At 44.1% G+C, this 14,625-nt stretch overlaps 1 protein-coding gene across 1 annotated transcript in view; it reads left to right on the top strand.

Moving 5' to 3' along the window:
- The window catches only part of VWA8 (von Willebrand factor A domain containing 8), a 165,614-nt gene that overhangs the window by 128,410 nt on the left and 22,579 nt on the right, over window positions 1-14,625 (top strand). Inside the window, exons 36-37 of the mRNA XM_029047902.2 lie at window positions 1,322-1,403; window positions 3,236-3,440. Coding sequence (XP_028903735.1) covers window positions 1,322-1,403; window positions 3,236-3,440 — 287 coding nt within the window. The remainder of the gene's footprint in view (window positions 1-1,321; window positions 1,404-3,235; window positions 3,441-14,625) is intronic.

The raw sequence follows: 14,625 nt of genomic DNA, 5'->3' as shown, positions 1-14,625 counted from the left end.
GAGGTGAGGTGGGATGAGGCGAGCTGATTGCTTAAACTCACTGGTAATTCACTCTCTCCAGACTGCACCTTTGACGTATTCTTTGCTCTTTTTTAACTCTCACTTTCAGTCTGTTGCTAAATCCTGTCGGCTATTTCTGCTCAACATTTCCCTGTTCTGCTCCTTCCTCTCTAGCCAAATGACCACCATCAATCAATATCAGTCAATCAATGGTATTTATTAAGCGCTTGCTATGCACAGAGCACTGTTCTGACTTCTCAGAACAGTGGATGAGTACAGTACAACAGAAGTAGCAGACACGTTCCTTGCCTATAATGAGCTTACAGTGGATATATATTTTCAATTGTGCATTCAGTATTCTGATTCCACTTTTATATTTTTCTCCCCGATTCAAGTAAATGTTTCCTTAGGGCAGAGAACACATCTTAGTTGTTTGCTGTCCTTTTCCAAGCAAATAATAATAAAAATTGTGGTATTTTTAAGCGCTTACTATGTGCCAGGCACTGTACTAAGCGCTGGGTGGATCAAGCAAATGGAGTTGGACACAGTCCCTGTGCCACATGGGGCTCACAGTCTCGATCCCCATTTTACAGGTGAAGTAACTGAGGCCCAAACAAGTGAAGTGACTTGCCCAAAGTCACCCAGCAGGCAAGTGGCAGAGCAGGGATTAGAACCTTCTGGCTCCTGGGCCTGTGCTCTATCCGCCATGACATGCTGCTTCTCTAAGACAGTGTGTTGCAGCCACGGGGTGCTTAACCACTTTTACTTCTTCCTCCAGTTAAAAAGTTACTTTAAGAAAACGGGGCCTGTCCTACTTCTAGGAACAAGGTGACTCAGATGAGAAACGCCCTTGGGTCCACAGGCCTGGAGGATTAGCTGCCCTAGTGGACACCGGCTTAAGACACTGATGGATTTTCACATAATACTGTTGTATTTCTTCCTTCTTCATGCCATTTATTTTCCTGACTACCTCCCTGACTCGATTGTGAACTCACTGCAGGCAGGGGTTATATGACCTGTCTCCCAAGCACTGAATACAGTGACCCATGAAGAGTAAGGGCTCAGTTAATATTATGGATAGGTTAACATGAGAAACCTTTGATCTGGCACAGAAACTGTACTTTTGGCAGTAATCATTGTCCTTCACGCTTGGTCAGCCCATTATATATTCCCTAAGGGCACAATATCTAGGGGTCTGGACCTGATGGGATTAGCAGCAGTTCTGGGCACTGTAGAGTTTCCAGGTTTGACTCAGTCCTATTTCAGTGGTGTGTGGTCATTCAGCCATCAAATTACGCTTTGCGTTGTTATGTATTTGCAGATGTCACTCCTCCAATGACAGCCGGGTATTTGGAAGTCACAGATCTTCACTCCAAGAAACTCAGATACATTCCTATCCCCAGGTACCAGATACTGCGTTTAAAAGTGAATTTACTGCACTGAAATACTTGGTTTTGTTGATGAAATAGTTGACTGGGTCATCAGAGCAGTAGATGTAAAGATAGACTGTTTATGGATGAAGTCAGTAAAAGTTAGTATGGGCAAAAACATGGAAGTCAGTAAGGAAGGAGTTGGACACAGAAGAGGGCAGGGTTAGAGCAGTTAAGGATGAATTGGAGATGGATGAGCTCAGCCTGATGTTTGGATTTCCACCAGTGGCTTTAGTTCCGAGACTCCCCGTTGATTTGATCTCTTCAAAAGACTGTGTTATGTGCCTGAAGCAACGTTTCTGTTTTTCTGTAAATCCTTAGCACCTGATCACAATCATCATTTATTTCCCCCATGGGAAATCAATCAAGTCAAGGGTATTCACTGAACATGTACTGCATGCAGAGCCCTGAACTAAGCACTGGGAGAGTACAATTCAACAGAGCTGGTAGACTTATTCCCCGCCAACAGCAAGAGCTCGATAAATACCATCGATGGGTTGGTTTTACATTAATTCTGAATATGATTAAAATGTCAGGAAGAAAGAAGCATCTGCAGTGATATTGTTCACCATCCTTTGAACATGCTGAGTTTATGCCCGGAATTAGTGATTTTGGGTGAGAGGACGGAGGAAATTCTGGGTGGCAGTGGAAGAGAGGCCCCCAGTAGGCCTGGAAATCAGTGACGGGAGCAACAGTGGAGAGACAACACAGAGACAGCTGCAGAAAGAACATGCTCTAGCTCCCCATAACTGAGACTCTCACCAATAGATCCTCCCTGCCCCCCCGCCATTTCTCCCTGAAGCTCCCTCCCACCCCCATCTACCTTTTCCCAGCCCTGCATCTAATTGGTTAGAACCTTCTTACAAACCCACAGGAATTCCTGATAACCATTTGGCTACGCGTTTTAAATTAATATAGAAGATGGTAGTAATCCCCTGGCATTAAATAATGGGTTATTTTTCTCCAAAGAACAGCAGGAAAAACATAATTTCATTTCTCAGACATTTATACTGCATTAAGCTCCAGTATTTTCCAGACATTGCGTAGACCTGAAGACTCGCTGATGAGTAATATCCTTTGGTAGTGCTTTATTACATTTGTTAGTAAAACTCGAATTTTAGCAACCAAAAGAAATTAGATAAAGCCAGCAGCGGCACAGATTTGCATTACCTATGGGAGGTGGGGGTGTCTGGGAAATGGGGACATTGCATAGATGGACCATTTCGAGCTTGCCTTTGTCCCCGGCAGCTGAGTTCCAAAGGGTTATTGCTTCCTCTCACGCTTGGGAGCTCTTCGGTGACATAAATGCCACGGTCTTGTCCCCAGACCATTTCCCTCCTGCCCTGAACCCTCAACGTTTTCCAGTTAGCCAAAGATTAGTCCTAAGGGGGGAAGGTAGATCCTGGGGAAGTTAAAGGAAAACCCCCGGCCTACCTCCTTCCCTTTCCTCGACACGCCGTCTCGCCGCTGCCGCTGTGTCCAGTTAGAAAATATTTGAACTCTCAGCCCTGGTTAATAGTAATGTCTTTCATCCCAAGACCTCAGAGACCCTCCCCCACCTCAACTCATCCGTTCCTCTTCTACACCGTAGGCTCCCCGTAGGCAGGGAACATGTCCGTTCATTGTCGTTTTGTACTCTCCCAAGTGTTTAGTACAGAGTAATCACTCAATAATTACGATTGACTGAGTGACTGATCTGTCTTCCCATGATTCCCGAGCACCGGGCAGCTGAAGAGGGAAACGCTGTTCCTGTTTTACTTGTGGTCATTTGGTTTAGATTTTCTTTGTTTTTTTGGGTTTTTCAGGGCCGAGTCACTGTCTCCATACACAAACTGGATATCCACGATTTCAGACACTGATGCCCTGGTGACCGAATGGGGCAGGGATGGTGTTGTGACAGTGGATATGGGGGGAAGAGTCAGGCTTTGGGAAACCGGACTTGAAAGCCTTCACCGTTCTCTCCAGGAGTGGAGGAACATGATTGGAGATGAGGATGAGAAACACATGCAGGTACCATTTTACTCATTCTACCACAGTGAGATTCTCAGATTACCTGGGAGAGAGCAAAAAACAGGCCTGCTAAATAGTTGGTATCAATCTCTAGAATGTTACTGGAGGGGAAAAAGCTGTTTAGTGGCCACAGAGATAGAGAAACATTTAAGAGCTTTTCCGTAGCTGCTTATTTGTGATACATACTTTTCAAAGATAGCCTGGAAAAGTCACACTCGAAAATGAGGGATTAGCAGTGACCTGAGACCCTGATGGGTGACTCTGACCATATAGAAGCGGCGTGGCTAAAATGGAAGGAGCACGGGCTTGGGAGTCAGAGGTTGTGAGTTCTAATTCTGACTCCACCACTTGTCAGCTGTGTGACTTTGGGCAAGTCACTTCACTTCTCTGTGCTTGTTATCTCATCTATAAAATGGGGATTAAGACTATGAGCCCCATGGGGGCTGATTACCTGATTACCGTGTATCTGCCCCAGTGCTTAGAACAGTGCTTGGCACATAGTAAGCACTAAACAAATACCATCATTATTATTATTATTACAGTTTTCGATATTTTCATTGTCTATAGACGTAACACGCTAGGTATGCTTGCTGTGGATTCAGCTGATGCGGTAGGCAAAGATACATCTAGCCAGACCCCTTCTGCCGAAGTAATGAAAGGCCTTCAGCAGTCACAGAAAGCTCTAATCGAACTCCAGAAGAAAAAGAAGTGTTAGAAACTGACTAGCCACAGAATTAAAGAAAAAAAGGGTCTCCAGTGTTATCCGACCACTTGGTCCGACCAAGTTATCCGACCACTTCTAGACACTGACAAAATGCGAGCCTCTGGTTTTTAAAAATCCAAAAGTACCCACATAGGGAAGGGCCTCAATTATTTTAAAATAAATATCATCAGTGGTAGCAGTAATAATAATAACTGTGTTATTAGTTAAATGCTTACTATGTGCCAAGCAGTGTTCTAAGCGTTAGGGTAGATACAAGATAATTGGGTTGGGCACAGTCCCTGTCCCACATAGGGCTCACAGTTTTAGCCCCCATTTTACAGATGCGGTAAATGAGGCACAGAGGAGTGAAGTGATTTGCCCAGGGTCACACAGCAGACATATGAAGGAACTGGGATTAGAACCCGTGTCTTTCTGACTCCCAGGCTCGCCCTGTATCCAGTATCCGGGCATGTGTTTGTATGGGCATGCATTAAACTTGATATTTGGAGCTAATTTAGTTAAAAAAAAAAGCCCACAAACTTTTAAAGAGCTATTGTTTTTGTACAGTGAGTTTTAATGTATCTGTGAATCATTTCATCATAAACCTTTTCAGAAGAAGATGCGTTTAATTCCACATATCCCACAATTGCTTTTGAAAACGAATGCATGCGTATCTGCAGATTCCTTCTCAGTCACATCCTGCATGTGCAAACAGATTGAGACCATAAACTTTCATTTCTAATCTAAAAAATAGCAGTGTCTATAATGATTTCAGGTTTTCATCATGGCTTCCCCACCCGTGTCTCAGAGAATGATGAATGATGAGGGAACACATTTAATCCCTCCCAATCTAGACCGGCCCATCTTGTGATTTACAAGGGGTCCAGACAAACCAAATGCAAACAGGATTCATTGCGGTGACGACGATAATAGTAAGCGGAAAGTGTGATCCTCTTCCCCGGCCCCCCGCCCCCCAACCTCCCATCACCCTTGCCTTGTTCCAGATCCGCAAGCTGTTGCACATTTATAGAAACTTCTGCAACCACAGACGTGTTCCTCTTAGTGGAACTCAGCAAATGCCTTTTGTAGAAGTCATGAGAAAAGAAGACAGGCTTCCAGTAGCACAGTTGTGTTGTTATTTATCTCGTAGCGTTGCCAGATGCTTTTTCTGGTTTTGGTAGAATAACACCGTCACCATCTAGTGGCTGGATGGTTTCACGTAGGGGTCCGGGAGCCCAAAATGGCCCATTGAACTCAGATGCGGGCAAAGAGAGCAACCTTAGTGGGGGCCAACCTCGAGCCGTTCTGCTGGAGAACGTCCTGGGGGCCAGGCGAAACAACCTGTCAAGCCAAACCCCATCTCTAGGCCATTTTCCGATCTGCCCCGGGTTAACACCGAGCAGAGGAACATTGTATCTTACTAACTCTCGTCTCTCTTCATTTCGCTTCTTTCCTAGCATCATCCTCTTCTAGAGTAATAATAATAATAATTTTGGTATTTGTTAAGCGCTTACTATGTGCCGAGCACTGTTCTAAGCGCTGGGGTAGACAGAGGGGAATCAGGATGTCCCACGTGGAGCTCACAGTCAATCCCCATTTTCCAGATGAGGTAACTGAGGCACAGAGAAGTGAAGTGACTTGCCCACAGTCACACAGCTGACAAGTGGCAGAGCTGGGATTCGAACTCATGACCTCTGACTCCAAAGCCCGTGCTCTTTCCACTGAGCCACGCTGCTTCTCTAGAGCCACTGATGATTCGATTTTCGTTTCAGGAAAGTCAATTTTGGTTGAGATCATCTTCTAGAGCCACTGATGAGTTGATTTTCAACATGTCAGAAATTCCCCCAGTGTGGGAGACGGGGGGTGGATTAAGGTTTTTATATCTTTATTAATTCAGTGCCTCAATTTGGCAAGATCCCAAAGGTCTTTACTCAGACCATCCCAAGTGAAACTCTTCACAGTTGCCTTTTTTTATGAAGACGTTCTGTTCAGTGTTCTCTATCTGTCCCATTACATCAACCCATTGCATAAATGAAGAACAGAATCTACCATCAATCCTAAAATCTTCGCTTTGTTTACAATCCTCAATGGAAAAGTTTTTGTCCCATCTTAAAAAAGAATTGAAAAATGGTCTCTGTCCAGATCCGTCACCTTGAGGAAAAGCAGGAAATCCGTGGTAGAACAATGGTCAGAAGCAGATTTTATTGTCCCGCCTTTTATAAGCAACGAAGAAATTAACAAGGTGACAAAACCACTGTATAAAATGCATCTCACAATTAAGCCAAAATCCAAGAACAGGTAATACTAATAATAATAAGGATGGTATTTGTTAGGTGCTTACCATGTGCCAGGCACTTTTCTAAGCGCTGGAGTGGATACAGGCAAATCAAGGTGGACATAGTCCCTGTCCCATGGGGGCTCACAGTCTCAATCTCCATTTTCCAGATGAGGTAACTGAAGCCCAAAGAAGTGAAGTGACTCGCCCGAGGTCACACAGCAGACAAGTGGTGGAGCCGGGATTAGAACCCATGACCTTCTGACTCCCAGGCCCCTCCACTATCCACTACGCCATGCTGCTTCTCCCACCAGGTCCTTCAGAACTTTTCTAAAACATACATGAATAATGTACCTTCATTAGAGAAATGTGGCCAAGACTCCTTAGCCCAATATTAGTGAAACGACATTTTCTGCTATCTTTAGAGGGCCACTTATTAGAGCAGGACCTATTCTTCTATAATAAGAGTTTGCACTCTGCTGGTAGAGAATCGGGTGTGTTCTTCTGACAACACTCATCTGTCTGGATAGAACATGATGTGAGGTCAGAAGACGACTAGTGCCCAGGATGTCGCTTAAAGTATGCATACCATGCAGTGAGTTTTCTTTGCCCTAACAGAGGGCTGCATGCAGTTCTGAAATGGCAAGAGAAAAGAAATGCAGAGGCCGCAATAGAGATAGGAGAGGCCCTTTTCTATCCAGGAGAGACTTATCTAGTCACTCTTTACTTCATATTTTTCCCTAGGTACTTTTGATATGTGTGCCTCCTCATAAATGGAAATAACAATGTAGTTTGCCTATAAAAATTCTGAACTGTTGCCTCTAAGGAAAAGTTCATAGTTAAGAGAAAAGGTTTTGTTTAGAGCTAAGAGAAAATTGAAAGTTTTTCGTTTTTGTTTTTTTTACTAGAGATGTGAATAACAGCAGTGGTATCTGTTAAGCATTTACTACATGCCAAGCACCTTTAAGCAGTGGATTAGATACAAGATAATCGATTCAGACACAGTCTCTGTTCCACACGGGGCTCACTGTCTAAGTGAGAGGGAGAAGCTAGTATTTTATCCCCGTTTTCCAACTGGGGCACAGAGAAGTTTAGTGACTTGCCCAAGATCACACAGCAAGCCTTTCTTGGCCCGAAAGACAGCAGTGCTGTCAACAGCATTTTGACTTCATTTCACACCGCGGCCTTTGCTGAGAATGAGCGTGTTTTCAGCAGCCCAGAGATTATAGAGTTCCTACCCAGCTGCCAGGGTCGTAAAAGGGAGTCTGTCTTATTCTGGTCCAAACAAATGTGCTTGGAACGTTGGCCTGTTATTTTGAATACATCATAGCGGTGACCTTTCAGAATGAGATCAGTAGAGAACAGATCAGATATTTTATTGTTTGGCCAATATGGGGATGAGAAAGCCTGAATACTCAGTAATAAGAATACTCATGATTATGAGTCTAAAGTTAGAGCAGAACTTCTGGAAAGTCTAAATATATCTGGTCCATAAACCTGTCAATGCCCCATTAGATAGTGACTAATCCATTTCAGCCGCTATTGTTTATTTCATTTATTATGGCATTTGTTAAGCTCTTACTATGTGTCAAACACTGTTCTGAGCGCCGGGGTAGATACAAGATAGTTAAGTTGAGCACAGTCCCTATCCCACGTGGGGCTCACAGTTCAAGTAGAAGGGGGAACAGGTACTGAATCCCTTTTTTACAGTTGAGAAAACTGAGGCACAGTTTAAGTGACTTCCCCAAGATCACGCAACAGACAACCGACAGAGCGGCGATTAGAACCCAGGTACTCTGACTCCTGGGCCCACATTCTTTCCATTAGGCACCTTCTTGTTGTAGCTTCTTGAAGGCAGAGAGCATTCATTCATTCATTCGGTTGTATTTATTGAGCACTTACTGTGTGCAAAGCACTGTACTGGGAGCTTGGGAGAGTACAATATAACAACACATTCCTGCCCACAACGAGCTTACAGTGTAGAGGGAAAGACAGATAGTAATATAAATAAATAAATTTCAGATATATATGTATGTTCTGTGGGGATGGGAGAGAGGATGAATGAAGGAGCAAGAGCGGCGCAGAAGGGAGTGGGAGAAAAGCAGAGGAGGACTTAGGGAAGACTTCTTGGAGGAGATGGGCCTTCAATAAGGTTTTCAAGTGTGGGAGACAGATTATCTGATATGAGGAGGGAGGGTGTTCCAGGCCAGGGGCAGGATGTGGGTGAGAGGTCAGTGGCGAGATAGATGAGATGAAGGTACAGTGAGAAGGTTGGCATTAGAGGAACAGAGTGTGCGGGCTGAGTTGTAGCAGGAGAGTAGCGAGGTGAGGTAGGAGCGGGCAAGGTGATTAAGTGCTTTAAAGCCAATGGTGAGGAGAATTTGTTTGATAAGGAGGTGGACAGGCAACCACTGGAGTTTCTTGAGGAGTGGGGAGCCATGGTCTGAACGTTTTTGAAGGAAAATGATTCAGGCTGGTCTCCTTTCTCTATTTTACTCACCCATATGATTAGAACAGTGCTCTGTGCACACAGAGTGCTCAATAAATGCCACTGCTTGATTGATTATTCCCAGAATAAAATGTGGTGGATATTTGTAGGGAATTAATGCATGTAGCTGTTTGTGAGAGAAAATCATTTTCTCTGATGCCATAATAGGGTCATGGTGTCACTTGATTTAATTCAGGTGTATTTTGGTTTAAGTTAATTTTTTTTTATTCCTTAAAATAGTGTAAAAATGTGTCTCTTGGTCAGGATTATGAATTAGTCCAACGTGCCCTCAGTAAGTGAAATAAGACAATGGAGTTAATGAAAATGATGATAATGGTAATAAATTCCTCTCCTCCAGTTCTCCCCTTGACTCCCTCCGGTCTGGCTTCCGTTCCCTTCATGCCACAGAAACTGCTCTCTCAAAGGTCACCAGTGATGATCTTCTTGCCAAATATAACAGACTGCTCCATCCGGCGGAGTGGTTACCGCACGGGCCTGGGAGTCAGAAGCTCGTGGGTTCCAATCCCAGCTCTGCCACTTATCAGCTGTGACTTTGGGCAAGTCACTTCACTTCTCTGTGCCTCAGTTGCCTCATCTGTGAAGTAGGGATTGAAGCTGTGATCCCCACGTAGGACAACCTGATTACCTTGTATCTACCCCAGTGCTTAGAACAGTGCTTGGCACATAGTAAGGGCTTAACAAATTCCAACATCGGTATTATTATTATTATTACTCAGAGCAGAGGAGAATCAGGTGAATACTGCATCCATGAACCAATCCATGAGCCAAAACTCATTTCCATGCTTTGGGAGGGGCCCAGAATTTTGGAATCAGATAAAAGGCCAAGGAGGATTTGGACCGAGAAGTTGGTGCAGCCTGGAATGCCGGCAGTTAGTGACATCAGCTTGGTGTTGGGGTGTTGGCCAGTGTAGAATGAGCAGAAACAATTTTCCCAGGGAGGCGGCCACAAATCCTGGGAAGAGTGGCAGCAGTTGTAGCCATCACCATGGTTTGCCTTGGACTCTGAGCCATGAACAACAAGAAGGGGCATGATCTAGTGGAAAAGGCACTGGGGACCTGGGTTCTAATCCTGGCTCTGCCATCCTCTGCTGTGTGATCTGGGGCAAGTCACTTAACTTCTCTGTGCCTCTGTTCCCTCATATGTAAAATGGGGATTAAGGCTGTGAGCCCCATTTGGGACAGGGACTGTGTCCAACCCGATTATCTTGTGTCTACCCCAGCACTTAGAACAGTGCCTGGCACATAATAAGCGCTTAACAAATAACACAGTTATGACTTAACTTCTCACACTTCTCAGTTGATGGAGCCAGGATTAGACCCAGATCTTTCAGGCTTCCGGGCCCACGCTCTATCCACTAGGCCACACCGTTAAGTAGAATTAGTGAATAAACCATTCTCGACACACCCTTCCCTTTCGAACGGGTAACTGTCGATAGAAAAGTGGACAGGAGAAAAGACTTGACGTGACGGGGAGTACATTCAGTCCGTGTCATCTTGCTGGACTTGCAGTCGCATTTTGAGAGTAGTTGGTGCCCAGCAGAAGGACAACCCAAAGTGGAACTCGAGTGGCCAGAGCATATTAGAAATGCCTTGCGTTTGGAACAGTTTTGCGCAGAATATTAAGAATTCACAGAAGAGGATTTATGATGAAAGACCTCCCCGTTTCTATTGTTGTGTTTTGTTTAGTCAAATTCCACGAACAGGATATTTCACAGTGCAGGTATTTTCACTGAGGGCATCTTGCACTTCATTCTGATAGCTTGTCTCTCCTCTCCCAACCATGAGTGGGTCAGCAGCAGAGCTTATAGATCCCAAACAAGAAGGGCTGAGGGCCCCCTGGGGAAGATGATTAAGCTTGACAGTAAAAGAATCAAAATTTCTTATCTGAATTTGGGGATTTTGGTGTAAAGCTTAATCCAGTCTGATATCTAGATTTTGCAGGTGCCCCTGCGGGGGTGGGAAAGTTTGAATACCAGAATAAACCTCAATTAGCTTTTATTTGTGATTTCCCTGTCTAATTTATTCAATGTCTGTCTACCACTCTAGACTATAAGATCTTTGGGTGTTGTTTTGGGAAGCAGCGTGGCCTAGTGGATGGAGCATTGGCCTGGGAGACAGAAAGACCTGGATTCTATTCCCGACTCTGCCACTTGTCTGCTCTGTGACCTTAGGCAAGTTGCTTCACTTCTCTATGCCTCAGTTACCTCATCTGTCAAATGAGGATTACGACTGTGAGCTCCATGTGTGACAGGGACTGTGTCCAACCTGATTAGCTTGTATCTACCCCAGCGCTAAGAACAATGCTTGACACATAGTAAGTGCTTAACAAATACCGTAATAATTATTATTTCTATGAGTCAAACACCATTCTCCCAGGTAAAAGTGATAGAAATAATAACATTACTGTCAACTCTGCTTTTATTCCCATGTTAATGAATACACTGATATCCAGGGCTCCTTCTAGTAAGAACAAAAGTTAGGTGTTATAAAGAAACCTCAGTAAAGTGCATTAAAAGTCTCCCAGAAATTAGATGGCAAGAAGGGAATGGATAGAATGTGGAGGACTCTAACTGCCTTCCCTCCCCTTGCTGTCCCGGCATCTAATTAGCTGTTGCTTGGGTTTGAATATTTGGAATACTGAATGTGCTAGAACGGCATGTGACAACAGAAGAGGACATTTTGGCATATTTTAACAAGTGTCTTTGACACATTCCCAAATTCAGTGATAGCAACATTTGGTTTCTCTTGAAGTCCCGCTTGTGATTACGTAATTTTTAAACAGTGGGCAATTTATCGTAATAGTAATAATGGTCGTAGTGGTTCATGTGCTCATTATATGAACTAATTGTGAGGATAGATACAAGGTAAATAGGTCAGACACAGTGCCTGTCCCAAATGTCAGCATCTACCCCAGCATTTAGTACGGTACCTGGCGCGCAGTAAGCGCTTAATAAAAACCATTTAAAAAAAAATGGGGTTCACAGTCTAATGGGGAGGGAGAATAGTTATTGAATCCCTATTTTACAGATGAGAAAAATGAAGACCCAAGAAGTGATCTGTCCAAGGTCACTTGGCAGGCCCGTGCAGAGTTGGATTGAGATCTCGAGTCCTTCGTCTCCCAAACCCCTACCCTTTTCACTAGGGCCACACTGCTTCTCAGATTCCAGTTTTCTACATTTTCTTATTCCCAGAATTTGAAGCACCAAATATTCTAAAAATGGCTCTAGATTCCTCAACTTGCGTCCTCATCCAAAGCTAAGTAATAAAATGAGTAATAAAAATAAAGCAATTTAAATGAAGAAAGAGTTTGTCTTGCATGTTTAACTGTATTATCATGTTTTTATTTCCAAAAAGTTGGAGAGGTTTGGATGAACTCATGGCCCTAAGGTCTGTAATGGATGACTAGAGAGAGTACTGGGTGAGGTTCGACCCTGACCTTGAAGATAGATGTCTTGTAGAGCAGTTAAAACCCAGCTCCTTTTGCCATTGTGGAAACAAAAGTGGGCTGGAAGAACAACTGTTTGAGCCTGCGATCATTCAGTCGTATTTCAGTTGAATTTATTGAGCGCTTACAGTGTGCAGAGCACTGAATTAAGCGCTTGGGAAAGTACAATACAATAAACAGACACATTCCCTGCCCACAACGAGCTTACAGTCTAGAGGTTGCTGATGTTCTGTAAGTTCAGCTAAATCAGGAATAATACTGTTTTAAAAGCTTATTCCACCACAGGAAAAGGTTCAGGTTTTGTAAAAAGAAAAGATATCAATTTTAAAGAAAAGAAATGTCACTTTGCCATTTTCGAGGACCATTTTTAGTTTTACTTTTTTATGTCATTTGTTACGTGCAAACTATGTGCCAGGCACTGTTGTTAAGCACTGGATTAGATACAATATAATCAGGTACCACATGGGGCTCACAGTCTAAGGAGGGAGGAGAACAGGTATTGAATCCCCATTCTGCAGATGAGGGAACTGAGGCCCAGAAAAGGTACGTGACTTCCCCAGGGTCATACAGCAGGGTCAGTGGTGGAGCCGGGATTAGAACCCAAAAAGAACTGGAAAGGCCAGTCGATTCATTCCCACGTTGGTCTTGTTCTGTGTTGTCTAGGTCTCTCCTGTAGTGTGGGAAAACATCTCCAAGAGGCCTTCCCAGACTAGACCCTCCCCTCCGCCCCCGTTTCCTCTTCTCCCACTCCCTTCTGCGTCGCCCTGACTTACTCCCTTTGTTCCCCCCTCCCAGGCCCGCAACACTTATGTACATGTCTGTAATTTATTTATTTTTATTGATGTCTGTCTCCCCCCTCTAGACTGTAAACTCATTGTGGGCAGGGCATGTGTCTGTTCATTGCTGTATTGTACTCTCCCAAGCGCTTAGTACAGTGCTCTGCACCCGGTAAGTGCTCAGTAAATACTACTGAATGAATGAAAACGAAAAACATTTCTTCCTGGTAGGAAGAAGTCAGAGTTTGGATAATGGCTACTCCCAGTTTGGCTCAGCCTCTCAGATGAGATTAACTGGGAGACCACTAGCCTGGCTCTTAGAAGCAGCCCACACCCAAGAGCCATCTCTTCCCCTGCCACCAGATTCTGCCTCTTTCTCATCTTCCGGCCTGGTAGATCAAGCTTTACAATGCGTGGACTTGAGTTATTTGGGGACTCAGCGGGGATTAGAGGGCCTACAGGGCTTACAGCCTCATCTGCTTCCTGTGTTGCCTTTCACTGCTTGGCTCTGGCTTGATATTGGGAGTGTTTTTTATGAGTTGAGATTTATGAGCTCCATATTTTTTTCCATCCAGATACATATGGAAGGGACAACCGTTGTTAAGAATATCGCACAATTATCCTAGAAGGAAAGGAGTGCATGCCGGGAAATGCACGTACAAAGTATTGGCCTATGGAAACAGATTATTCTGATCCAAGATCTTGGATGGTTTAAGGAAATTTTTACTTTTTTCCTAATCTTTTTAAGTGAACCAACAGTTCTTGAAAAAGCCGATTGCTCTCCAGATAGAAGCAGCCACTCTCAGGGAACACCTTCCATATGCTTCTTCTCCAGCTCACATGGAAGCAAGCAGTAGTAACTAATCAATAACATTATCTCCAGTTCCTGAATAGCCCAGTAGCATTCCACACCACCCACTCAGGACTCCCATAATAGTTCCGTTAATGCCACGGAACTCTGTGTACGGGACAAGTCTCTTTTGTGTTATTTTTGGTCTCATCCTTGCAACCATGTGGCACAGATGTGGTTTGGCTCCCAGTGGTGAAGCTAGCAATGTCATCTCTTTATTTTTATTAATGTCCGTCTCCCCCTCGAGACTGTAAATTCGTTATGGGTATGTTTGCTAATTCTGTTGTTTTGAACTCTCCCAAGTGCTTAATACAATGCTCTGCATTTAGTAAGCGCTCAATGGATACCGATTGATTGATGGAGGACCAGATGATCTGGCAGACGGTCCAAATGTCTGTTGTTTTCCACCAGGAAATGTCCCACACTGAACTCGGGAGCAAAGAGAGTCAGTGGCAGAGTTGGCAGCCTTATGACTAGGATTTAGCCCGGTAGCTTCTGAATCACCGTAGCTTTGGAAGGCGAGGAAGGTCTTTGAGCAGATGTACTTTAGAGCAGCCTCCGAGCGGTGGCATCTGGCTTGTCGTTTCATGTTTATAAACAATAAGTAGGGAATAAATCTCTAGTCTG

The sequence above is a fragment of the Ornithorhynchus anatinus genome, chromosome 20 (assembly GCF_004115215.2).
Source record: "Ornithorhynchus anatinus isolate Pmale09 chromosome 20, mOrnAna1.pri.v4, whole genome shotgun sequence".
Taxonomy (NCBI): Eukaryota; Metazoa; Chordata; class Mammalia; order Monotremata; family Ornithorhynchidae; genus Ornithorhynchus; species Ornithorhynchus anatinus.
Note: the sequence above shows the minus strand (reverse complement) of the source record. Positions and strands in the feature narration are given on the sequence as shown.